This window comes from Lampetra fluviatilis, chromosome 22, assembly GCF_964198595.1.
Source record: "Lampetra fluviatilis chromosome 22, kcLamFluv1.1, whole genome shotgun sequence".
NCBI classification, from domain to species: Eukaryota; Metazoa; Chordata; class Hyperoartia; order Petromyzontiformes; family Petromyzontidae; genus Lampetra; species Lampetra fluviatilis.
In genome coordinates this window covers 5,666,812-5,693,966 of record NC_136296.1, presented here as the reverse complement: position 1 = coordinate 5,693,966, position 27,155 = coordinate 5,666,812, and the positions used below count along the sequence as shown (strand labels likewise).

The window sequence follows — 27,155 nt, the reverse complement described above, 5'->3', positions numbered from 1 at the left end:
TGCTTGGTTATTCAAGCATCAAAGGTGCATGAGATCATAAATTCAAATCCCAGCCGGTTTCACTCGAGGCTTGGTAAAAATAAGGCAATAAGTTAAATGGGCACCATCTGGTAAACCACTACCCATCGAAGAAAGTCTTCAGGGGTTATTTAATGTTCCGGATAGACTGATCACCAAAGCAAGTTGGGATTTCTACAGCTCACTCGATGCCTTTACAGAGAAGACATCCGTGCAATATTCATCTGGGCATGGGGAAAACTTTGTCTCGTGCCTCTGTTTGTCCCATTTCCCCCGTGGCTCGTGTGAAGCTAGCTCATGACTCTTGATTTGCTGTGTTAGAACAAAATCCTAAAGTGATTCTGTCTATGGGGAAAGCATGGCCACCAAATGTGAGCTCTGTGTAATAACGTGACGCGGGCAATGCACACACACACACACGCTCGCACCGTATCCTTTACCAAGTGGGCAATGGCTGTGAAGTGTAAAGGACACGAGTCACACATCCACCTGACCCCATAGCCACAGTGACTTTAGGGCAGCTATGCCCCAGGTTACAGATGTGTTGTGTTGCGCCCATTTGATGCACTGTCGCACGGCCCGTCCCCCCAGGAGACTTGGATTATTTCTTGCTGGATCATGCGTCATGGCATAGCAGCGAGGCGTCCCCAGTATTTGCGGTGAGCCCAGAAAGCCGCGAAGGAGGATATTTCACATTGCCCGACCACTCCATCTCTTGCCATCGATAGTGCAGCAGCTCCCCCCTGTCATCCTCCATAACCATCCAGAGCAATGCATGCAGCAGCAGTAAGGCCTGGGTTCAGTTCTCGAGATGGTGTTGCAGTCTGCCGGGTGTTTTGTCTCATTCCTATGCCAGGCCTGGCTTGCTATGGTGACCGAATGAGTGCAGGGTGTTTTTATTTAATTAATATATTGAGGTTATACTCACCCACTACAAAGTCATGGAAAATTGTGGAAACCTACCAATGCATGAATATAACCTCCGTTGTGTGATGCAAGACTCCTTAGTCACAAAAGGCATGGATGAGGAACTCTGTAGCGGCAGCACTTTCTCACAGAACTCGACCCAAGCCTCACTAACAACCGCATGCACGTTCTTTTTGAGTTTAATTAATTTGTTTAAGCAAGTTGATTCATTGTTTTTTTTTATTTAATTCAGTTTCATTTTGTGCCCGCCTTTTTTGCCTTATCTCCCCTTCCCTCCCCCTCCCCACCCGCCCTTCCTTTTGTTGTTGTTGTGTTGTCGGTGTATGTGCGTGTGCGCACGTGATCACCGCTCAGGGGAAACAGTGAGGGTGAAAAGAAAGACTAGCTCTCTCGGGCCCATGGCCGCAGGCACCGCCACTGAGCGCCCCAAGCGGGCGGTGAATTTCGTGGGTGGGAGGTCGCTGGACGATGGCCTCGACTGGCGCGAGCCGCAGACCAAAGACTCGGGCATAGACACGTGCAGTAGCACGACCCTTAACGAGGAGCACTCTAGCAATAGCGACAAGGTACAACATCTCCCATTTTTGTTGTTGTTGTTGTTGTGTGTGCGCCCTCACAGGCAAAGCTAGACGCTGCCATTAGGGTTGCCACCGTCTGAGGTACAAAATACTGGAGGCACGTAGTGGAAATAAGAATAGCTTTACAATACGGGAACAGGGGGTGGGGGATCTTACATGTAAATGCATTTTCTTTGAGTGTTGTTGTTCATACGGCAGACGCCAGCATGCTCCTCTTCTCATAGACAATTTGACTCCATTCCGTGCCGGGACCCACAAACATAGGTTACTTGACAGGTGGGATGCCCCATCCCCCCAATCCCCCAATGGAAGGGGAAGGGTCCCCCCACACGTGACACCTAAGCCATACATTTCCTCAGTGCTCTAGGATTTCTGGGAATTCTCGGAAATCGTGTAGACTCCTGGAGTTTGGAACGTTTGAAATCGTTTTTAGGCAATACAACTGCACAATATGAATGCATGTTTTAATAGTATATTATTTGTATCGCCTCAAGCGAGCTGCAATTTTAAATGTAGTGCGAGCGGCAGTGTAAGGAGTGTGTAGGCTCGCTGGCCAAGGAGATCTGGCCGCCATGCTTGCTCGTGACTTACACATACCCTCGTCGGGGCCTGGCCGCATACAGATGAGGTTGACAGAAGTTTGGGTCAGCTAACAATATGAGCGATCTTGCACTCCTCGTACTATCATGTTTGAGGCGATGACCGTGATGGCTGTTCTAGTGCATGATAGTTACAGAGCAAGGTGGACGCTGAGCAAGACATCCCTGAGGAAGCGGCGGCTCCTTTGGAGCAGCCGGGGATGAACAGATCTGGGCCACCCACTTGGTCCCCGACGGGTTCTACCAACACAGGCAATGGAGTGTCAGCAAGGGAGCGCACAAGGCTCCCTCATGCCATCACCGACCGGCGGCACCACTCACCATGTGGACACACAGCCCCAGGATTTGCTGTGCGAGGCCTGCCCACAACTCTTTGGTTGTGTGCACACAACACATAGGTCACCCACCAATAGGAAGCCATCATGTCCGAGGCAAGGAGAAAGGCCACTAGGAGGGCTGACAGCCTCCGGAGTGTGCCCTTGCAGATCGCCTTGGGGCAGGATGACTGCTCGTTGGCACAGGACCTTTCAAACCACAAATCACGGTTACACCTCTGATTGGCACGGTTGGCTATGTACGGTGCGTAATAAGTTAAACATTCGTACATCCAGAATGAGCTTATGCAAGAGTACAAAGATGAGGCTGAAGAAGACCTCAGGAGAGCTCAAAAGTCCATAGTTTCTCTGGACATAACAAAAGCTCCTCCAGCACCCAGCGAGAATCTGTTAAAAACAGATTTGTCTTCATTTGATCTAAATACCACAAGAGAAGGGTTGGGTGAGTGGGGTGATCCTCAACATCACAAACTGACTTGGATGGTGAAAGGTTTGTTAGGAAACTCCGGTAAGGCAACCTAAGGAAGCTTTATAAAAAGTGGTTTGAATGGTTCTAGACCTAATGGCGCTGTATTTAGACATAGAGGCCTCAGGAAATAATGATCAAACGTGAGAACACAGAGGCATTAGCATGAACTACTTTACTCTTTTATCAACACATGGGTGGGAAAAAAACGCTTTAAAGCTTTAGGATCCTCATATCAGTAGAATGCAGATATGCAGTCTCAGAGGATAGATGGGAAAGTTTTCTTATAATGCTCTGATTCAATTCAGCAATGGCACGGCTTGCAAGTTATCCGCCAGCTTCTGAAGATCCATCCCTGGCCTTACCAGATAGCCTGCTGCAAGAAGAGAGGTCACGCCATATTTGCCCTTCTTTAGACGACCTGCTGCTACCAAAGCGAGCTCTGCGGAGTCACCGAGAGTGGCGATCACCGAGGAGATTGACGCGCTTCAAGCGGGAAAGGCATCTAACTTGATCAGGGATGGCCCTTCCAAATTTGCATTTGATTCTGAATGCTCTGCGTGGCCCTCCCTCTGAGCCCCTAACCACGTGTTTGGAGTGTTTTCTGAGGACAGCCTCGGCAAGGCGGATCAGGGGGATCCACTTCTTGACGGTTGGCCCAAGTTATGGAGTGGCGTCTAAGGATCGGGCGGTTCTGAGGACATTGCCTTGATCACGAACGTGGTGTTGGAATTCAACGTTAATCAGGAGGTATTGCTCCCGTCATACATTTAGTACCAAACCAATGCCATCCTCGGTGGGGACGAAGGTTGACCGGCCTGGGCTGGGCCCACTCCTTTTCGCTGAATGCTGTCAAGGAGTAGAGGCAGTCGGAACAGCCCGTTGTTCTGTTTGGTTTCTATAAAAGAACAGGAATGCTGCCTCCACTCTGTGCGGTATGCCTCTCGGGTGCTGGAGTGCATCCAAGCGGTGTGCCGGATAAGTGGCCTGGGTATGGTTGGCAGTCGTAACCTGCATTCCACAAGGGCCGCGACTGTGTCCTGCTCAAAGCAGGGCTGATGTTCCCCCTTGCATGAGCAAAGGGTAGCTCTCCTACAAGGCACTGCAGGCCGGACACTTCAGGGTCTCAAGAAAGCCGTTTCAGGAGAGCCGTGTCCCTTTAACTGCAAAAACAGTGGGTCGTGCTGTTTTTCTTCTTCCTCCCACTGCCCTTGCGTGGGCTTTGGCATCGGTTAGCCCGTCTATGAGAAGAGGAGCATGTCGGCGCTTAGTTATGGTTTTCATAGACAAGCTGCCAACACCCCTCCGCTTCCACGCCACCCACCCTGCGCAAACAGCGTTGTGTTTGCCGCTTAATGTTGCCAACTACTTTGTACTATTGCTGCCGGATGAGCATGGTCACCTTGTGAATTGGCTGGAATGAGTTATGTCACTGAGGAAAATGGCGACTCGTTGGGGGGGGGGGGTCGTTCCCATAAAAGTTTTAGATTTCTTGCTGCGGGCATGCAATGGAGTTCAATTGTCTGTGAGAAGGGGAGTGTGTCAGCTGCCTATGGAAACTGGACTCAATGTGAGTATTCAAAGCAATGTGTCATTACACCGCTGTAAAAAAAAAAAACGGGACTTTTAATGAACCCGGGTTGACTTGCAGATTTCCCGGGATAGTTACCTCAAAAATAGGGTGTCCTGGATAAACTAGGACAGGTGGCAACCCTAGCTGTCCTGTGTGAAAAAAAATGTTTTTTTCTCAGACTTTCGTGCCCACGTCACCAGGGAGGTGATCTTGGGAAATTTCCTCTGCTTGATATAAAAATACATAAAAATAGTAATAATTATAATTCACAGTTATGCTATTTAAATGTTAAATGTTTTTTTTACATGCATTATGAGATTTACACTCAGGATTTGGCTCTTATGCAATACATTTTAACTAAATAAAAACAACACATGTAGCTATTTGGAAGTTGTACTAGGGCCTATAAAACTGACCATACTTCATAAAACATTCTTATGTTCATTTGTTAGTGATCTTGTTTATAACTTGCTGAAAAGCCCACTGAGACGACAAGTCTCCTTTTCAAGGGAAACCTGAGCCACAAAAGAAAATACGGCACTACCGAACCATAAATTACAGGACATTTTCATTAAGCGGCAAGGCAAATTTACCTTGTATGAAGGTGTATAACACAGCTAAAAATATCAGCACATGAAAATGTAATTAAGGAGGAGGCAACGTTTGTTAGCATTCGAACAGGTATTGCCCAAGCAATGAGCCGAGTCGTTAAAGGTGCGGCCCCGCAATTGCTTGTTAATGCCGCCCGATTAAGAAGGGGGTATACTCTTGGGTTTTTTCGGTAAAGTCACGTAGGTAAAAAAAATAGAAATATATGTAGAAATAAAATTATAGAAATAATAATAGAAATAAAATTATAGAAATAATAGAAATAAAAAATAGAAATAAAATAATAATAATAGAAATAATAATAGAAATAAAATAATATAAATAATAATAGAAATAAAATAATAATAGAAATAATAATAGAAGTAAAATAATATTATTTTCTTTCTATTATTATTTCAATATTTGATAAATATTATTAGTTATTTATTATTTATTTTTACCTACGTGACTTTACCGAAAAAACCTAAGAGTATGAATCCTTGCAGTCACGAAAGCTTGAAATCTAGGAAGGGGGTATCTAGAGGAGGTGTTTGGCCTGCTCTTCTAGTGACCCATACAAAAAAAACTCACTGAGATACTTTTGACAAATGAAGTTTGTAAACATAATTATTAAAAATGCCCCCGAGAGGGAATATTCATTTAATCTTAAAAGAGGTGTGATATTGTTCCATTGACGAGGAGTGCCAAGGTAATCCATTTGGCATTCGTATATCCATCATGTGTGTAACTCTTAAATCCTAGTTATGCCGCATTAATTATGTAGAAGAGCTCTGTGGTAAATGAACAATGAAATTAATCATTTATGAGGACTATATATTTACAGTATATGTGGATATATTCCTACCATCTCCTCGGCAAGTTCGATGAAAATATTCAGTTTTAAATTTTATGAGTAAATAATTTTATTGGTAAATAAAGTGGATTGATAAATGCACAAGTCATCATTGTGGTCTGGTCAACTTGAGTTTTATAGATAAGGAAATGAGAAAATATTACTTAGGTTGGGCAAGCAATGTGGTGAATGCTCTTCCTGATCTGATTCAAAACTAAATCTATGGTTTATTGCAATGTAGTGTGTTATTAAAACGTTGCAAAGTAATGCTTACATTTAATTTGCTTGCAACGAACTCGTAAATAAATACAAACAAGTAAATCACACACTTCGAATAATACATCATGCGAAAAAAAGATGGTAAAGACAGTCCATGAATCGTCATAATTCTTTTTACTTGCAAATATGTTCTGCTGTGATTTCAGTATGCCGCAGGTGCATTATCGTTTTTGACATTCGATTATAACTCGAGGAAATTTCACCGGGTGCCTCTCTGGCTGGGCATCTCTCTAAGCCTCTTATTTCCATATTCTTTGGGTTTTTCGGTAAAGTCACGTAGATAGGTTCAAAGAAAATAATAAAAACTATGATGTTTCGATCGCAACACAAGCGGTCGTCACCACATTAGCAGGTTAAATGTATCACACCAACACAGCCACCTTCGCACGCTGACCTCGACGTGCGGCGGCTCTGCGATCTTACATTAACATGCTAATCTCTCACATGAACATAGCCACCTCAGCACGCTCGCCGTGGAGGCCGCTCACCGATCTTACATTGACATGATAATTTTAACCTGGCAGCCCTTTAATTGGTGGAAACCCACCACCTTCACGGTCGCTGCCCATCACTTACATTAGCTGCTCCGCCCATGCTGCTGATATTTGGACTACGCCCATTTAAAACCTTTACAAACAAATTTGCCTTTTCCTGATGACAACCACTTGTGTTGCGATCGAAACGTCGTAGTTTTTGTTATTTTCTTTGAACCTATCTACGTGACTTCACCGAAATACCCAAAGAATATGAATTCCTGCAGTCACGAAAGCTTTAAGTCAAGATTCCTCTTATTTCTGTTACTCTGCCACTTGAACTTATATCTTCCAGCTGGTCCAAAGCTGATGTATAAAGGCCAAACAACCTACTTTGCCTGCCCTTTTTGTATTATATGCACGTCTACATGCATATGTGTATGAGTATGCATGTAAATGCATATATATCTTAACCATCGTTATAAATGCTATGCTGCATGTATACAGGGTAGTGAATGGGTCTCAACTCTGGAAATCATGAATCCCTGCCCTCTTGCCGCAGGAGACTGTGTTTCTTTTCACGCTCCCCTTTCTGGGTGGCTCAGTTCCCCACTGGCTGCAGCTTCTTTATAGGGGTGGGGGGAGGGGATTCAACTAATTGGGAGATCTCTTCTCACCGGTACACCTCAAAGATCCTGGCCTCAGCTTGAAAATAACGTGTTGCATTTTTTGTTGTCGGCCCAATAAGGTTGGCAGCAAATTTCACGCCCATGCCCTTTAAGGTCATACGAATAAATTGCAGCCGGCCCGCGAGAGTTCAGTTCGCACTGCCTCTTTAAATTTGGAAGGACACGTGCATCCTGCTTGTGCATTCACAAGCCATTGGGATATTTGTGCTGTAACTTTTCCACTGTTGTGGCCACATGGCAATTATCCTATTCACATTGAGGTGATCAGATGAGGTGAACCGACCATTATTGAATCTCCTGTTCATTTCCACACATATCCCTCCTGCTATATCATTTCCTATTTGCCTTCTTAATGTATTCATTTGTTTTTATTATTCTTAAAATTTTAGTCAAATGTATTGTCCATGCTTTATTTCAGATTTAATGTTCTTATTTCATTTTGATCTAATGCAGTCTCTTCACAGCACAATCATGTTTACGTTTAAAAACCCTAACAAAAAACACCCCACAGGATTGCAAGTATGTATCAAGTCCAATTACTGCGTAATTAAAATATATATGTATATGCACTCGTTAATAAAGTTGGTCAAACATCCAAATATAGGATCACAGAGCGAAGGCAATTGTTTGGGCCAGTTCTGGCTGCCTTCTCACTTACTCTGTGGTTTTCCATCCCTCTGAATAATTCTCTTTTTCTGAAAGTCAACGGTAAGTGGGCATTACCGATCATAAATGATTAATTATAGCTGTTTAATTAAATTGCAATTTAATGCCTTAGAAAATGTATTTCACTTGCTTGCATTGGATGTAATCCGATAGGGTCTATAATCTAAAATCCCTTTAGTGTTATTAAACTTCATCGTTTCCAAAATTTTAATTCAAATGTCTAAATTTTAAGAACTTTAATAATTATCAACCACCACTTCAAATATAATTGACGAAGAAAATTGGACTTTTACATGTTATCGATGACCTTAATATAATAATTAATCAATATTGTCAGAAAATTATCTAATTATTGCTAATTGTATCGTAATAATGTCACACTGAAGGTAGTCCAGGAATATATTAAGGCACAATTTGAATGTGGGAACATTTTAAATACCCCTTTTTAACAATAACTATCACAGGTGATTAGTTTCATGTCATACAGAATTATATAATAAAACATCGATAAACCTGAAAATCATAATTCGTTATGGCCCGAAAATAATATACCCCGAAATGGCCACATTCACAATATTGCTTAATTATTCATCAAACAATTATCCCAATGTATAGATGATTACAATAATACCACTTATAAACACAGCATCGAATAAATAATTGGGTTTATAATTTTTTTATTTCACAATTAAAATATTCGGCATCAGCAAGGATGATGATAATCATCGCATGCCTGTTGAGCAAATCATAGCACCGACAATGCAGCACAATCGACCAGAACTCACGAAGCCCAATTACCGGCGAATAAACAACACAACAAAAATAATACTCCGTCCTCCCCACTCACAAGCAATGTGGGTGGGGTGGGCTGAGTGGCGCAGCAAGTGATTTGCGTAGCGCAGGCGCGTGATGGTCACTGTTGACCCCCCAGCACCCCGTGACGTGGCAGCCCTCCAGGGAAGGCGACCGGCTCATCGGGCGTATCATGCTCAACAAGAGGATGCGCGACGGCACCATGCCTCGAGACTCGGGGGCGCTGCTCGGCCTCAAGGTACGGGCACCTCGCTCGCGCGCACGCAGACGCGCACCACGCATGCGCAGTGAGCACTCGGCGGCACGCATCGTACTTAGCCAACCGCGAGGGGGTGGATGGCTAACAACACACCCGGCCCCCTTTGTCTCCCTGGTGGCAATATTTACACACTGCACCAGTGAGGCTGAATCGACCTAGGGAAGGCCCAGGACCGGTTCAGCCGATAGTCGTCACTGATGTTGGCTATGAGTGGGAATCGAACTCAGGTTGCCAGGTTCATAGCACAGCGCATTAACCGCGACACCACTGCTCCCCACACGCACGGACACACAAAGACGCCCATACACCCACGCACACAGGTAGCACTCGGCTGTATAACAACCTGCCTGCAATATCAGTGTTGTATGTACGTATGTTGATCTTCTTTCGCACCTACGTAGCCAACCGTGCTAATCGGAGGTGCGGGAAATAAATACGTAATGAATTCATAACTATTGTGCTTCAAAGTGAGTTTTAAGAATGATGTGTGAGCTGGTACCAATTCAAGAATAGAAAATGAAAGCCAGAGGCAGGGGCATCATGGTGTTGTTGTTAGGTCACTGAACCAATGCCGCTAATAGTTTATTGATTGTTTCATGCGGAATAGGCTACCTGCATATTTGGTTAGGAATTTTAACCCATGATTTCCTTCACCCACACTTGATTATAAATAACAACAATAATAATTAATGACATGTATAAAGCGCATTTCTACAAGGTGTTCAAAGTACCGTACATCACGAAAATAAATAATAAGTAACACATTGGCTAAAAGGGAGGAAAAACCCTGGGTTTTTTCAAATGAGCTTCTTGCGACCGTCTGGAACGCTCTTCCTTCCGATATTAGGAAGGCACTGGAGCAATACACTTTTACGTCTAAATTGAAAATTACTTTTTGTGTTGAATTTGTTTTTCCTCCGGATCTCCGATTAGCGCGGTTGGATATGTCCAGTGCCAAAGAAGTTCAACATACGTCCATACACTGGGCAGGGCACCCACGCAGAGAAGCCGTGCCTTGGGAATATGCAGGACGCCAAATGCAGAATTGACATCAAAGGGAAGTTCTCAACCTCCAGTTGTGACATGCGGAAATTTAAATCCTTTGCCAAAGCAGATTAAAAAATGTGTCCGATTTTTTAATTTTACATTTTATTCACGAGCAAGGAAGAGCAGATTGTGTTGCGCAGTAGTGCCACAGAGTAAACTACTATTTTGTTTTATTTTAGCAGGTGAGGCCCACTGAACTATATAGCTATTTTTCAGTACCGTCTTGGCCGCAAATGATAGCTCAAAAAAGTGGCTTGTGACGTGCACATTTATATCAGCCAAACACCCTATAAACGCACGTTTCTAAATGTAGAGGGAAAAACCGGAGGACCCGGGGAAAAATCCACACGACCACGGGGAGAGAGAACATCTAAAGTCCAAATATACAGCAGGCGTCAGGGTCGGGATCGAACCCACGACCTTTTGTATGCCAGGCGAGGTATTTAACATCTCCTAGCCACTGTGGGAAGCGGTTCACACGAGACCTGTCGAGCAGACACCCAGCGGCGTAGGTGCGCTACTGCACAAACACCTGATTCATACCACCACTCATAATAAGTTTGAGAAAAGAAAGAAATACATTAACAACCAGTGTATGATTTCAGAATTGTGGATCCATGCTACTTACCCAAGCCACCCTGCACGATGTTTAAGATACTTAATAATCAATGTAAATGCCAAAGACTCAAAGAAAAATATAAATCAGCTGATGGAAGGTCCCAAGCAGAGTGGGAGAAACGTCCCAAGCTGTGCCATGTGGCTCCCTTCTTGGCTAATGTCCTTTTGCCAGTTGAGTGCCCGTTTTAGAAGTATAAGCACGCTGTTTGTGCCTGCTGTTACACAGCAACAATATTAAGGTGCATTTATTGAAGCGGTAGATAATTATCTTTGCTGTTGTGGAAAATATTTTTTGTAAACTAAGGATATATTTGTTTACATTGCTGCTGGGTGACACTGGTTAGGATGCTTGTTACAATCTGAAGGATATGATTAAAGTCCTGTTTGGGATTTGGCTCATCCGAGCATCTCTCCAGGGGAAGTCAAAAGTGGTCCTCTAGTTAATAGATTGGACCGACCATATGACTGTGGAATTTGCATTCCAAGCTTCTTTCCTCCAATGTAGTTGAGCAGCACTCTGCTGCTGATTTGCGCAGTGAAACACTCTGACCCTCCTTTGAGAGAGAAACAAACACTCTCTTTAAAAGAAACCAACATGCTCATTGAATTTGCACAAAATTATAAAGTGCGCGTTAAGTAAATGCTGGAGCTTCCACCTATTGCTGTGCGATGGATCGCACGCTGAGCACACTCTCACCAGGACACGCATCATGGAAATTCACATGTATTGACATCAATTAGAAGCGTGCTTGTTTTGCTTTGTAAATGTAGAACAATGGGGCCACCTGGGTGGAAAGCTGGCAATATATCGGCCACTATTAGGCTGGCTGATAAAAGCCACCGCATTGTAGGTGCATGCTAAACGTATATCATGTGGAAATTAACTAAACGCAGCCGACGATTAGCCAAATGAACCACCTCAGGCTTTCCATGGGGCACATGCAAGGTTACTGATGAATATAAAGTTAATTTAATCAGTTGGAATTTTCCTGCGCTGTTCGTAGTAAGCTGCTGCAAGCCTGTGGTTGTGTCCCTGTTGCCTATCGTGGGCACTTGGACACGAGCTGAACTCTCATTGAATAAGGTCACCGTTTGAATACACACCAAGGTGTGGCCAAGTTATGCACTTCGACCGAGTATGACGTCGACTGACGAGATAGAGCCATGAAATAAGTTCCACGTGCAGGCACCAGGGGGATTATTGCATGACAGGATAGTGAGTTGTGGCGCAGAGGTTGCAACCGGGTATCCGATACCCGTACCCTACCCGATACCCGGCTACCCGTACCGGGCCGGGTACGGGTACGGGTAGCCGTTTGCAACCCTAGTGTGGCCGGGTACGGGTAGGCCGTGAGTCACTGGAGAGTCACCGTTTGTCACTCATTTCGGGTAGGGTACGAGTAGGGAATCAAAACCCGTTTGCGACCTCTGTTGTGGCGGCACTAAAGGCCACCAGGGACCGCCAGTGGCCCACGGGCCTTGCAATAGTTTAAGGGCAATGGACTCTCTTCGTTGCAGCTACATGATTCTACGCTACTCTTTCACATGCTGGTAACGTGTTCAGGAGCCAAATGGCAATGCTGAGGCCTCCTCTCCGCGAGTGGGAATCAGGAGAGCGTCTGCTTGCTATGTAGAAGTGCCTGGCGCCCAAATCGTCGCCTACTCAGGCGGAGTTTGACTTCTATATTTGGGGGGGGGAGGCAGGGGGGTTCGCGTTCTCCTCACATTAGGAATCGCGGGTGCATCTAATTTAGATATTTTTTCATCTTTATTGTAAACTACTGAAAATACATTCATCAAGGCGTCCAGTCTTGGGGGGAGGGGGTCGGGGGGGCGTTGTCCCCCCCAAACTCTGCCCACGGTCGCCGACAATGTATGCCTTTCCCTCGATAAGGCCACGGTGTTTTATTGACGAGTGCGTGCGGTGCGTTCACTTTTGTTGGCCGTGTCTTGTACTGTGAGAGCCACGTCGAGCCGCGTTCGCGGACCAAACATCGCCCGCCACAGCCGGCGCCCCGCACCCATCGCCGAGAATTATCGCCTTACTACGCACGCCCGCTGATTTGTCGTTTTAATTTTTCCCGACTGTCCGACCCGAGAACTATGGGTGCGCGCTCTTGCTTGGCGTATCTGTGCGAGGTTTTTTTTTTGCTGCCCGGATCGATATCTCATTAGGAGTGATTAGAGGTTGCCTCACGGCTGGCCATCGCAAGCTCTGATTTAGCAGAAGGTAAAAATGTTAAATATTCTATTTCGGATTATACATGTACTCTGATGGTGTATTAAGGCTGCAGTCATTTATTTAATGTGTATACTTATGTAGAGCTGTTTTTTTTTATCACAGTTTGCTGAATCCAGGCCCCAAAGTTCCACTACATCAAGTGGCAAGAAGCAGACAGCTCCATAACGGCTGTAGGATATACAAGTTAAAACATCTCTTGAATGAAGAAAGTTGATCACAAAGCTTGGTCAACGAATATGATGGGAGGGTATTCCATCGTAAAGCAGTGGTGAGGGAATAAGTAGAAAGAGCGGTGTTGTGACCTGCAGTGTTGCGGTTGAATGCAGACTGGAAGAGATGAAACCACTGCATAACACTACACTACAAACCTGGTCACTCTGATTCAATTCCTAACCCTAGCAGCAATGGGAACTGGAATTTTACCCGGGACTCTCTCCTTCCCTGGAGTGACTCAGTCTAATATACTCCATCTATAACTGCTCTGGCTGGTAAAAAAATCTGAATGCGGTGATGGCCACACCACTGATGTTTAAGGTGCCACCATGGTGAGATGTTAACTACCACGCCTGGTACACATGAGGTCGTGCATTCGATCCTGATCTTGATGCCTGTATATTTGGAGTTTACATGATTTCACCGTGGTAGCGTGGTATTTTCTCTGGGTCCTCTGATTTTTCCTTCCACATTTAGAATCAACTTGCGTTTAGAGTATTTGGCTGCTATACATTTCCATGTAATAAGCCACTTCCTTGAGATATTATTTTTGACCAGGTCACTTCTGAAAAAGAGCTATTATTTTTGACCAGGTCACTTCTGAAAAAGAGCTATATCGCTCAGTGGGCCTTACCTGGTAAAACAAACATAGTAGTGAGGTGTTAACTACTTCGCCTGGTATACAGGAGGTCGTGGGTTCGTTCCCGAACCTGGTGCCTGTATATTCGGTTTTCCCCTTGGTTGCGTGGAGTCTGTAAAATAACCACCACCTAGTAGGGCTGTACGATGTAGTTTGTGTCAAGCAATGAGGGCTTCATGGAATTGTCAGAAGGTGGCTGAGCACCAACAAAAGTTCAACAATTTCTGGAGAGGCGTGGAATGATCCATGCTTGGAATTCCACTGAGAGGCAGAAAGAGCAACACATGGTTTAGACAACGCATGTAGGTTTGAGGTATTTTATGAATTGGTGCTCTCTGACCCCAGGGCACATATGCCCCGCCCACTTCGTTGCGCCGCCAGAACGCTTGTGCCACGCCCATTTTTTTACCTTTAAAAACGGTTGCCTTCGGTGACCTACCCCCTCTTTCCTCCTGAAGACGATCGCTTGTGTTGTTATCATCGTGGTTTTTTTTATTTTATTACCAAAAGAACCAATAATAAGTCTACATTATAGACTGCCAGTACGCTCACTCAGGTTAAGAACGAGGCTACAGTCTACATTATAGACTGCCAGTACGCTCACTCAATTGAATACCATTGCTACAGTCTACATTATAGACTGCCAGTACACTCACCCAGCTTAATAACCATTGATCCAGTCTACATTACAGACTGCCAGTACACTCACCAAACTTAATAACCAGGCTACAGTCGACATTAGTGGTTTTTGTTTTATTATTTTTATTCACTTTCTTTTTATTATAATTTTTTATATCTACGTGACTTTACCGAAAGAACCAAAGAATATGAATACCTGCAGTCACGAAAGTTTTAAGTCGAAATTGTACGAACTATTAAGGAGAGCGAGTTGACATGGGCAGGGCATGTTGCTCGAAGGGATATTCAAGACTAACAACACAGTGGCAGACAAAGGATGGATCCCATTCAAGAGGATATCCATTCCATCTAGTCAATGCTAAATGGAATCTTACGTCCCTGGACTGTGAGAGATGGCGACAGCTTGGGAGAAGCTGCATCCAGCAGTGTATTTATCATGGCTGCTGATGGTGCATTAACACTAACAGGGAGTCGAGCAACACACAGTCGTCCTAATTGGTATATGGGAGCACTTTTAATCCATATTTTATAACATTTTACGAACGTTTATTTTATTATAGCTAGTTATGAATTTTTTAATACGTAGCTAATGTGTAACAGTCTGATGAATATGGAAAGAGAAAGTATATCAATGTTGACACAAGTTGGTCCATGCAAAAGGTAAACACAGTTACCCTCTCCCCTCAGATCTATGCAACGTTTTCCAACATTAGCAACAAGGATCGCGGCATGCGGAATTTTGTGGCCAGGTGATGGGGTGTTAACGACTTCGTTCCCGAACCTGGTGTCTGTATATTCGGTTCTCCCCTTGGTCGCGTGGATTTTTCTCCAGGTCCTTCGTTTTTTCCCCCTCCACATTTAGAAACATTAGTTCACAGAATTTGCCTGGTATCCATTTCCACACGATAAGCCACTTCGTTGAGCTATCATTTGTGGCCATGTTGCTTCTTAAAAAGAGCTATATAGCTCAGTGGGCATTACCTGGTAAATTAAAATAAAAAGTTAACAGTTTTAAATAGCGATTTAAAGCTTTCGTGACTACAGGGATTCATCTTCTTGGTTCTTTCGGTAAAGTCACGTAGAAGGGAAATAATAAAATAAAATAAATAAAACATAAAATAAAAATTAAATATGATAAAATAATTCTCACGACGTTTCGGCCGTGTGTCATAACCGGTCCAGACCTTACTTGTTTTTGACACAATGCCGCTGAAGTTATGCACTGCCAGATGGCATCTTTTTGGTTCTTTTGCTAAAGTCACGTAGAAGGGAAATAATACAATAATAAAAATAAAACATAATAAAATACAATTCTCACGAAGTTTCGGCCACAACGCAAGCAGCCGTCCTCAGGTGAAGAACAGGTCTGTCGGAAATACAAAAGAAAATGAATGGGAATCCTATTTGAGAGCCATTGATTGACACTCCCAGCATTCACAATATTAAAATCGGGGTGTTTAATGTTTTGTAGGTTGGCGAATTGCCCCTTCATATTGGGTCGAATACCACAGTCGTTGAGCGCAGCCGAATGTGTCTACTCGTGTTTCCACATCGCCACCCAACTCAGAGGAGTGACAAATCTCAGCAGAGCGCCAGTGTTGGGTGTAAGAACCATTCGAGCTTTAATGTGTGCCGTATATCACGTGCAAATTACCGGCACTGCACCCACTGCGCCCGTCGTCGCATAGATTAGCTAGCAGTAAGTGATTTACAATAAATTATGTATATGCCAACATTAACTTTCTGAGTGCCACTTTAACCTGCTTTTTTTCAACATGTGTCAAAATTAAGAGCCACCATTTTTCGAGCCCGTGCTTAAAATATTCAGTATAAATCTTTCCCATTGCACGGTGTTTCCCATAATCAAAGCAGCCTCACGTGTTCGTGCTTTCTGGTGGCTTCTGGTGGCACTCACAACATACATGTACCAATTTATAACCAGTGTTCACCTGGTTGTAAATTGTTGACACATATCCAACCACTAGCACTCATACTCGAAGTCATATTTGGAGAGACAGAACTGGAAGCATTTGTCAATAAACCCTTGGCCTTAAAAAAATAAATATATAATAGGTGAGGTGTCGGGCAATGACCTATCATCACCAGAGATAGAGGCTGGAAAAGGTTGGAAGCAAAGTTGATCATCAGTATTGATGCTCCAGCTATTTAAATAAAGGGAAATGCCTTATTGATATGACTTACAAAGTCAAAAGTTTGGATTTAGGCTTAATTCATTTTACGTTTAAAATCCATCATTATCTTGCTTACTTAAGATCAACCATGTGTTAGGTTAACCCCATGCACAATAAAGCACCACGTTAGAGGAATTTGTTAGGTTAGGGTTAAAATATACTCCCAGAAGACTAGTCAACTGATAATCCTATTTCATCACCTTATTTCAAACGCGTTTGTATATTTGGCCCTTATGGGTTAGTTGAATAAAAAAAAAAGCTAACTTTCAATCTCTCCCTAATCTTGCCCTCTTTTTCCTTTGTGCCTAAGATCACGGCTAAGGCCTCCCGTTGTTACGCGCGTTCCAGACACCGCCGTGTGCCAAGGTCCATTGCTCGTCTTCGTTGTTGAAAATATAAATGGATCGACGAACAGAAGAACCACTGCTGTTAATGTGTTGGCATGAATGCACGTTGCTCGATTTTTCATGTGCACCAAGGTTGTCGGTGGGAAGATGTCGGAATCGGGCCGGCTCTGTGCGTACATCACCAAAGTGAAGAAGGGAAGTTTGGCAGATATTGTAGGTCACTTGCGGGCAGGTGAGTCCCACTCCTGTGGCCTCTTGCCAACACAGTGCCCTTATCGTTCATGTATATCTATTATTATTTATTACGCTTGCTTACCCAGAAAATCCCTCCCGAGTTTTAAGACTTGTTTTCGGTACCATCCTACCAAGCTTTCGCAGTCGTAAGGGTGCGATGCTGTTGCTGAGTTTAATCAAAATTGAGTAATTTACAGGTTATTTTGTTTGCATGGGGATGTTTTAGCCAATGGCAGTTACATTGTTTGTTTGTTTAACTATGGGAGGAAACCAATGGGTCGCTGATACTGAAATAGGTCGCTGATCCTGAAACATACGTTGTAAAACATGTATTCGCATTATGTATACATCCAAATGTAGTTATACAGCATAAATATATATTAACATTGCTAATATGCAATATCAATATATTTTTAAGTCAGAGCCGAAACCACACGACTTAAAATACATAGCACAAACTATTGCTTGACTCAGGACAATTACATATTTAGGCAAGAATGGACGATTCTCAATTAAACGTCCTCATCTTCTTGGTTCTTTCGGTAAAGTAATAATAAAGTAATACAAATAAAACATATTTTTTATTATGTTTTATTTTTATTATTTGATTATTTCCCTTCTATGTGACTTTACCGAAAGAACCAAGAAGATGAATTCCTGCAATCATGAAAGCTTTAAATCGAAATATTAACGTCCTCACTTATGTATCATAGCCAACTTGAATGAATAGCAAACCTACGGATAAACTTCACGACCCACATAGTGAAACTGAGGTGCTGTCTATAGTCCACAGGCCAGGCTGTAGCTCATTAGGTGCAAAACCCGGGCTCCTGGTCTTAAATTATGTTTCCTCTGATCGTAAGAAAAAAAAACTTATGAGTCGAAATAATGGCTAGGTTCGATCACGAATTACTGACTCTCGGTACAGGCGTCACTATTTGCCACCCCCCACATCCCCCAACCCCATGGTTGCTGTTCTTGGTGCAGGTGATGAGGTCCTGGAGTGGAACAGGAAAGTTTTGCAAGGGGCTTCTTTTCAGGACGTCTACAACATCATCTTGGAGTCAAAGCCGGAGCTGCAGGTGGAGCTGATCGTGTCGAGGCCTATTGGGTGAGCCAACGTCCGGCCCCCAGATTAATGACACGTGGAGCATCTTTCATGGGTTCACGCTTTGCTCGCGTAAAATCATCGAGGGATCGATGTTCTGCTTTTGTCGCAAATACGATGTCGCCACAGTGGTGTGATGGTTATCCATGTTTGCGAAATGTTAACATCCTCGCCTGGTATGCAGGAGGTCGAGGGGTACGATCCCGACCATGACGCCTGTATATTTGGAGTTTGCATGTTCTCCCTGTGGTCACGTGGATTTTTTTCCGGGTCCTCCGGTTTTTCCCTCCACATTTAGAATCGACATGCATTGAGAGTATTTGGCTGCTTACATTTCCACATGATAAGCCACTTCGTTGAGCTATAATTTGTGGCCAGGTCGCTTCTGAAAAATATCTATATAGTTCAGTGGGCCTTACCTGTAAAAAATAAAAGCTTAGTTTAGCACACTGGACATACAATCCAGAGGTTGAAAGTTCAGTGCAGTCTCCACTGGCAAGGCAGTTGAAACAATGGGAGCAGTTTATTAAATTTAAACCAGCAGTTTAAACAGACGCGTTTCTTCTAATTGTATTTGCTTCAGCAGGAAGGGCCCAATAACCTATGGGGCTTCATATTACAGGCGTCCTGCAACAGTGCAGACCACAGTTAGTCGATCGCCTAGTCGCATGTGGTGGGGTAAAGTGTGGGTATTCTCACTTCTTCCAAGACCAGCATAGAGAGCCCATCTGGAGGGTATTTTGTCTACTCATTAGAGCTCCCTCTATGCGGAGGCTCTTCTGTCAGTAGTGGCGTGAGTGAGCAATTTCAGGGCTGCACCTTTAACTTTTCGCGTCACAATCCTGAGCCACCGCTGATATTTCTTTTGCAGGGACATTCCACGGATACCAGACGGATCTCAAGCACAGCAAATTGAATCGAGTGAGTTTGTAGGATTACTGATACTTGATTGTGCCCGTGTTGGTAGTTATAACGATCGTGTCCTGGAGGTCACCGAGTGGCTTTGGGGACTAATTTCTCCACGAGGGCGCGTTCACGCTCACGCTCAAGGGGCTGCGGCATGTGCGTCCGGGCTCACAGCAAGACGGCTGCGCGCGTGTGTGCACATTTTTTAGGCTCCAGCTCCTTCGAGTCCCAGAAGATGGATCGGCCATCCATCTCTGTCACGTCGCCCACCAGTCCCAGCCTCCGCGACGTGCCGCAAATTCTCCCCGGCAGACTCTCGGTCAGTCCCCCTTTAACGCACCTCCGGTTAGCTTGGTTGGCTACGTATGGTGTGAAATAAATGAAACATACATACATTCATACACCCAACTACACCGAAAGCCACTTTCCCCCTTGGTGTGGCTCTTAATTGACGCTTGTCCCTTACAGCTCTGCCTGTGTTTAGTTTAAAAGTCTATAGGTCCATGTTGCACACTCAAAATAAAGGACGTGGGCAGGTGCTCCAAATCGAGGGCAAGCACATTTATTTATTGTAGTTAATATTAATCTTGTGAAGAACCGCACCGTCACTCTGTAAAATGCAACAACGCGCGTTACACGCAACAATTCTTCCGAGACGCCATTAACCATGTGGCTGGTTTACACGTGCGGTTATTCATTAACCCTTTCTCTTAAACCCAATTCTACTACTTATAAACCATCATTGTCTTTGACAATCACATTTGCACATCACTATTCGACTATTACTTTAATCCTAAGCTGTATGTCTATCTATACCATCCACTTATACTGGTAGGAACGAAGTGGACCAGACCACCAATAGATTATATCGTCCGACCGTTTGTCCGTCCGTCCGTCCGCGTCCGTTTGTCCGTCCGTCCGACAAGATGTCCGCCCGCTCCCCCTGCGCGTGTGTGTGTTTGCGTGCGTGCGTGTGTATGCGCGTGTGTGTGCGTGTCTGTGTGTGCGTGTGTGTATATGTGTGACTGTGTGCGTGTGTGTGCGTGCGTGTGTGCGTGTCCGGCCCACTCGAGCGGCGTGATGAATGGGCGCTATTGGGCTTCGGATCGTTATTCACGGCGAACTGGAAGCGTAGCAACACAACTTCATTACGTGTGCGTGCGTGCATGTATGTGTGTGTGCGTGCGGTGTGTGTGCGTGTGTGTGTGCGTGTGTACGTTTATGCGCGTGTGTGCGCGTGTGCGTGTGTGTGCGGTCGATATCCCTGTACCGGTATTAGTATTATTCCTACCAGCCCACCCCGCAGGGTCCTGTTATCGGTATATTACACCCATTATATGTACTGTATGTGTACAGTATACGTACTGTATCTCACCATTGTACAGCTTACTACTTTACATGTGTTCTATTCTCAATAGCATTGCAAGTAGTCATACTCTGGGTACATGGGCATGGTTATAGACTAAACAGTATTAGAGTTAGAGAATTACAATAACAGTAAATAATTACAGTGCGTCATCCCTTTACAATGCACAGTGCTAAAACGCCTATAATTGCATATATCACAAACAAACAATTCAAAGCCAAGCTTAAAGTCTAGAACAAGTCTAGAACAAGTCTAGAAAATGTATATAACGATCAAATACAACCTTTGGGTCCTTTACCTGTAAAATGCAACAGCGCGTGTTACACGCAGCACTTCTTCCGAGACGCCATTAACCATGTGGCTGGTTTACACGTGCGGTTATTCATTAACCCTGCCAGCCACCTACAGGCCCGACTCAGTCATTACATGCTGCTGTACACACATGCATTGATGCACTGCACAGCACATCAGGACCTTCACAGAACCACACATTACTCCCTTTCTGCACAAGAATATACTTAAAAGAGTGATCCATTCCTAATGTGCCACATCCAGCTCCTAAGCACACATGTGTATGTCTGTGTTCATGTATAAATTAAACTCTTTAGTATTTGATCAGGTAAGGCCCGCTGAGCTATATAGCTATTTTTCAAAAGTAACCTGGCCACAAATGATAGCTCAACGAAGTGGCTCATCACGTGGACATTTATAGCAGCCAAATGCTCTAAATGCATATTTATAAATTGTGGAGGGGATAACTGGAGGACCCGGAAAAAAATCCACACGACCACGGGGAGAACACGCAAACTCCAAATATATAGGAGTTACGATTGAGTGCGAACCCATGACCTCCTGTATACCAGGCGAGGAAGTTAACACCTCGCCACTGTGAGGAAGTAAACTTCCCTAATAAGTCGGTTGCAAACATATACTTACGCATATGCTTATTACAAAGTGATTGTGTGTTACTAGTGTGTATTGTGTTTATTTATTTAGTTTTATTTAAAAACGTGTTTAATTAGCTTGGCTTGCTTTGTTTACAGAGATTGTGCAGTACATTTTTGAAGTAAAATGTAGTACACTGTCTTATTTGTATGGGTCTCACTTCTTAATATCCTTTAATGGCCAAGGTGGTAATTGAACAGTATAGACAATGGAGGTCCCATGATGAAGTATATGCAGCGCTTATATTGAAGCACTCTCATTAAATGAACATTTAACTTGCGTGAAAGAGTTCACAATAAAAAGCTGTAACCCGTTCCGCGAAGTGTATTGATATCAAAGGCTCTCTGTACAATATATTATTTCATTTAATCTTAACAATTGCAGCATTTGCATCATGGTTATTACAGGAGTGCTTTGATCATCAAGTGCTCTTTTCTGTGAGTGGGAAAAAACGCTGATGGATTAATGTGCCAAAAATGAAAAGCTTTGTTCAAGTAATGCATATTAGCTCACTTAACATTTTCGTTAGAGACCTATCAGAATCAATCACTGGCAAGGGTATATTGTCCTAAATATTTTTGTCTTGTGAAACATTAATCAAAGTTTCAGGGTAGAGACTGCCTTCACCAAGGCAGCAGATCTTCGGCTTTTTTAAAAGAATAAAATAAAATTTTGCTCTCAATGCACAGCCACTGTAAGTGTTTAGCGTATTTGGCTGCTATAAATTTCGTTGAGTTATAATTTGTGGCAAAGTCGCTTCTGAGAAAGAGCTCTATAGCTCAGTGGGCCTTACCTGGTTCTCTTGGTAAAGTCACGTAGAATATAAAATAGTTCATAGTTTAGTGTAAGTGGCCTCCTGCTCCTCCTCCTCCTCCACCTCATCAAGCCCCCCGGGTCTCTGCAACCAGAAGAGGCGAGCGTCGCTTCTCTGTCTCAGCTCCGGTCACCTGGAATTCACTCCCTCTGGTCACCTGGAATTCACTCCCTCTGGTTACCTGGAATTCACTCCCTCTGGTTACCTGGAATTCACTTCCTCCGGTTACCTGGAATTCACTCCCTCTGGTTACCTGGAATTCACTTCCTCCAGTTACCTGGAATTCACTCCCTCTGCTTACCTGGAATTCACTCCCTCTGGTTACCTGTAATTCACTCTTTCTGGTTACCTGGAATTCACTCCCTCTGGTTACCTGGAATTCACTCCCTCTGGTTACCTGGAATTCACTCCCTCTGGTTACCTGGAATTCACTCCCTCTGGTTACCTGGAATTCACTCCCTCTTCCTCCTCTGTCTTTCACTGCGCATCACCGTCAGCACCACTCTTCATTCAGAATCTGGAGACTTTTCGACTTTTCTCTTCCTTTAAATGATTGTGCCACCCCCTGAATGTCCTCTTTGAGTTCAAGTTAAATTTGTGCACGTTACAAATTCTCTACGAGATGAACGGACGAATGAATATTCAAGCGCCTGTGGTTACAATAAGCTTTGAAACAAATCTTCCGTGCTCGACCAAAATTAAACACTGCCCCACGCTGTTTTTCACTACTTTAAACTTCCCTTGTAAATGCTCACACGTGCAGCCTTTGACCTAGGTTAAAACATAACATCTTAACCAAGCAATTTTACTATGCTAATCTTCTAGTTGAAATAGTGTTGTAAAATGAATACATACCTGGGTTGCATACACGATGCAGCAACATTTCTGGCAGAGGTCTTCAACTATCAACTTTCACAGGCATTGTCTAGTCCATTGTGAATGTATTTCGCTGCAGGTGGGCAAGCGTGAAGCCACGGATCCAAATCTGGAATGCATACCAAGTTTTCACCCACATTTGTGTTCTCTGTGGAATGTCTTGTGCAGATCAAGCTGTGGTATGACAAGGTGGGGTACCAGCTCATAGTCACTGTGCTCAGCGCCACCGACCTTCCACCCCGCGAGGACGGCCGACTAAGGAACCCCTACGTCAAGATCTATTTCCTGCCCGACCGGAGGTATTCTATATCAGCCAAGGTCCCCCATTGTACACCTGGTGCACATGTGTAGCCTCTCCGATGTTTTCATGTGTCGCTTCTCCGATGTGTTCATGTGTAGCCTCTGCGATTTGTTCATGTGTCGCCTCTCCGATGTGTCCATGTGTTGCCTCTCCGATGTGTCCATGTGTCGCCTCTCCTATGTGTCCATCTGTAGCCTCTCCAATGTGTCCATCTGTAGCCTCTCCGATGTGTTCATGTGTAGCCTTTCTGATGTGTCCATGTGTAGCCTCTCCGATGTGTTCATGTGTCGCCTCTCCGATGTGTCCATGTGTAGCCTCTCTGATGTGTCCATGTGTCGCCTCACCGATGTGTTCATGTGTAGCCTCTCTGATGTGACCATGTGTCACCTCTCCGATGTGTCCATGTGTCGCCTCTCCGATGTGTTCATGTGTAGCCTTTCTGATATGTCCATGTGTCGCCTCTCCGATGTGTCCATGTGTCGCCTTGCCGATGTGTTCATGTGTAACCTCTCTGATGTGTCCATGTGTCGCCTTTCCGATGTGTCCATCTGTAGCCTCTCTGATGTGTTCATGTGTAGCAGCTCTGACGTGTTTACGGGCCATACCACGTGTTTTGTTTGACACGATGCCTGTTGTTTTGCATAATTGTGCCGGGAGCTTCTTCATCAACCGAATCGGTGTTCACATATCCAGTTCCTGAAGAATGCTCCCAGCACCTGCAGCTGTATTGCGTGAAAGAAAGACAACACCCCCCCAAAAACACCGAACTACACGTTCGTTTTTAGATGCATTCCTGGCATGCGTCTCTCAAGCTGTCAGACACCGGTGTGAGGCTTCCTTATGAGGAAAGCAATTCGGTACATGAGAGTGCAACTTTGAGTTACACTGCCATGTCTAGTGACATCACTGCCCCCTTGTGACATCACTGAAGTCTGACGACCCCACCTGTATATCATGACTGCAGCATTACGTGCAAACGAGCGCGCATCTGATTGGAAATTACTTTGATATGAAAGCATTATAGTATACAATACATCTTTTTATTGTATTCTCCTTTTCGTAGCAGAGTAAAATCATCAATGCATGAGTGGATTCAGGAGCAAGGCAGCATGCCGGTGGTTCGTGCCTCATTTGTACTGTAGAATGCACAGTTTGTATTTGAAACAAGCTCATGGATCAAGTCAGTGGCAACTGTCATGTCGATCCGTTCTGGGCCTTTCCCTAGGTTTACACAGCCTCAGACTAGTACCTAATGCAGCGTGTCAACATCACCCGCGGTGAAATCAAAGAATATAGGTGCGCTGGCAATGCCACACCTTTATGTGCCATGGAGGGCTTTTCTAAAGCTGCTTTTTATATTCTTTTCCCATTTTTATTCCGATTATGCTCTAGGCATCAAGTCCATGAGACATGAGACAAAGTATTCATTTCGATCTCTCTCAGTGTAACCCTTCGTTTTAGAGCAGCAGTTCCCAACCTTTTCGAGTTGTGAGGACCCCTTTTCAACCTCCAAACATTTTACGGACCACCACGTCCCACTAGCATGTGATGCTGTTTTTATTTTTGTTCTTCTTTTCCGCGGACTCCCTGTAGTAGCCTCGCAGACCACAGGCTGGGAACCGTTGTCTCAGAGAATTGACTCCAGAAGTGGATATCACAGAGCTGCTTCTGAGATCCCTTATCAGCAGAGGGCAGCACTTTCCCGTGACCACTTTGAGAACCCAGTTTAATGATCACAGATGGCCAACTGGGTTCTCGGGCGGTAAGAGCTCAGCACTCTGACCTCTGACCTCAGCGCTCTGACCCACCTGGCCATTCAAGCCCTCAATAAGTGCTCATTAATGGCTCTTTTCCACAGAATCGTTACAGATATACATTTTTACTTATGACCAGGTGAGGCTAATTGGGCTAGATAGCTGTTTTGCAGAAGCGACCTGGCTACAGATGATCACTCAACGAAATGGCTTATCATGTAGAAATGTATAGTGGCCAAATACTCTAAATGCGGTGTTGATTCTAAATGTGGAGGGAAAAAACCGGAGGACCCGGAGAAAAATCCAAGCGACCGTGGGAAGAGAAACATGCAAACTCCAAATAAACAGGTGGCAGGGTCCGAATTGAGGCAGTTATCATCTCGCCACAGTGGCGCCTATATATATACATCCGGGGTGTGGGCGATCGTCGCTGTTTAACGTTGTCGACTCTGCTACCCCCCCACCTCCCCGGGCAGGAGTAAGCGGCGCACCAAGACGGCACGCAAGACTCTGGAGCCCAAGTGGAGCCAGACGTTCGTCTACTGCCCCGTGCATCGGCGCGAGTTCCGCGAGCGAATGCTGGAGCTCACGCTATGGGACCAGCCGCGCGTGCTGGAGGAGGAGAGCGAGTTTCTGGGCGAGGTGCGACCGCCGCGCTCCCAGCGGATGTCTGGCTGGTTTCAGCGGAGCGAGCGACCGCTTCCATTAGGCCCGGTGGCAGTTGCCCTCTTTCTCACTCGAGCGGTGGAATTCAAATCCACTGACGGCTTTCTGGCAGCTAGGATGGGTTTCGCCCAACCTCTTCATCTGGGTAGTCTGGCTCGCGTCAATAGAGCAGGCCAAATACCCCGTAGAAGGGCTGTCTTGAGGTCCCTTCTGCCAGCAGTGGCATAATCAAGACGTTGCAGGGCTGCACCTTTATCATTCTGGGAGCTAAACAGTTGTCCTACCCCAAATGGGATTTGATCTTGCACCCTTCTTTGACACAAGTTGGTTTTTGCCAGTGCTCTACCCCCAGCATTAACTGGCCGGATGATTTTGGTACAAAGGTGGCTGTTACATCAAATGGATACCTTGATTGTTTCGTTACAAACACATGGATTGTGTGTCTGTGTATGTTCGATGGCCAATGTGTCTTCATTTGAAATTGCGTCTTGTGTATTTCTCTGTGTGCGTGTCCACTTTAGGCACTTAACACTGCATAGATTCGTCGGGCAAAATTGATTCGTACACCCGCGACATGTCCATTGAATTTACGCATTAAAGCCATGTACTATTTAGACGCATGCTAACTGTATGCAAATGATATGTGAATGCTACAACTAATTACGTCACACTGCGTTGGCAGTGGTACACAAATAACAAGAAATCAACACATTCATCACAAACACTGTGGCCTTCAAACGACGTTTCAGACAATGGCCCTTTTCCATAGCACACGTAGAAAGCCAGAGAGGTAAAGGTCACTTTGCGACGTGTTGAGTTTGCTACTGAGTTGTCATTGACGAGTGTGTTTTTTTTTTGTCCAAGCGAATGAAAAAAACGCGGAATGATGCAAACGCAACGGTCAAAAGTATACGAAGAGAGAATCTTAAAAAAAAACGCGACCCCCAATTGTGACCACCCATCGAATCACTGGCGGCGTTGGTGAACCGTTACCCGTGTGGCCGACATGGGCCACATAGCTCACCCCTAACCGTCGTCCTGTTAGACCGAAGGTGGATTGCCCTGTTATCATAATCGCAAACCTTTATTTACTTATTTATTTATTCCCCCCCTCCCACCCGCGCACGTGCC

General features: G+C 44.6%; 1 protein-coding gene across 10 annotated transcripts in view; it reads left to right on the top strand.

The window, feature by feature from the left end:
• LOC144938461 (regulating synaptic membrane exocytosis protein 2-like) overlaps positions 1-27,155 on the top strand; it is a 267,561-nt gene that overhangs the window by 147,054 nt on the left and 93,352 nt on the right. For 9 of the 10 annotated variants that reach the window (XM_078866289.1, XM_078866291.1, XM_078866295.1 and 6 more), the window contains 8 exons: positions 610-677; positions 8,976-9,095; positions 17,187-17,286; positions 18,276-18,399; positions 19,268-19,317; positions 19,512-19,621; positions 23,472-23,602; positions 25,835-26,000. In XM_078866289.1, the coding sequence (XP_078722415.1) occupies positions 610-677; positions 8,976-9,095; positions 17,187-17,286; positions 18,276-18,399; positions 19,268-19,317; positions 19,512-19,621; positions 23,472-23,602; positions 25,835-26,000 (869 nt within the window). Of the gene's footprint in view, positions 1-609; positions 678-1,299; positions 1,512-8,975; positions 9,096-17,186; positions 17,287-18,275; positions 18,400-19,267; positions 19,318-19,511; positions 19,622-23,471; positions 23,603-25,834; positions 26,001-27,155 lie in introns of all 10 variants that reach the window. The other variant, XM_078866297.1, reaches the window with a different exon arrangement.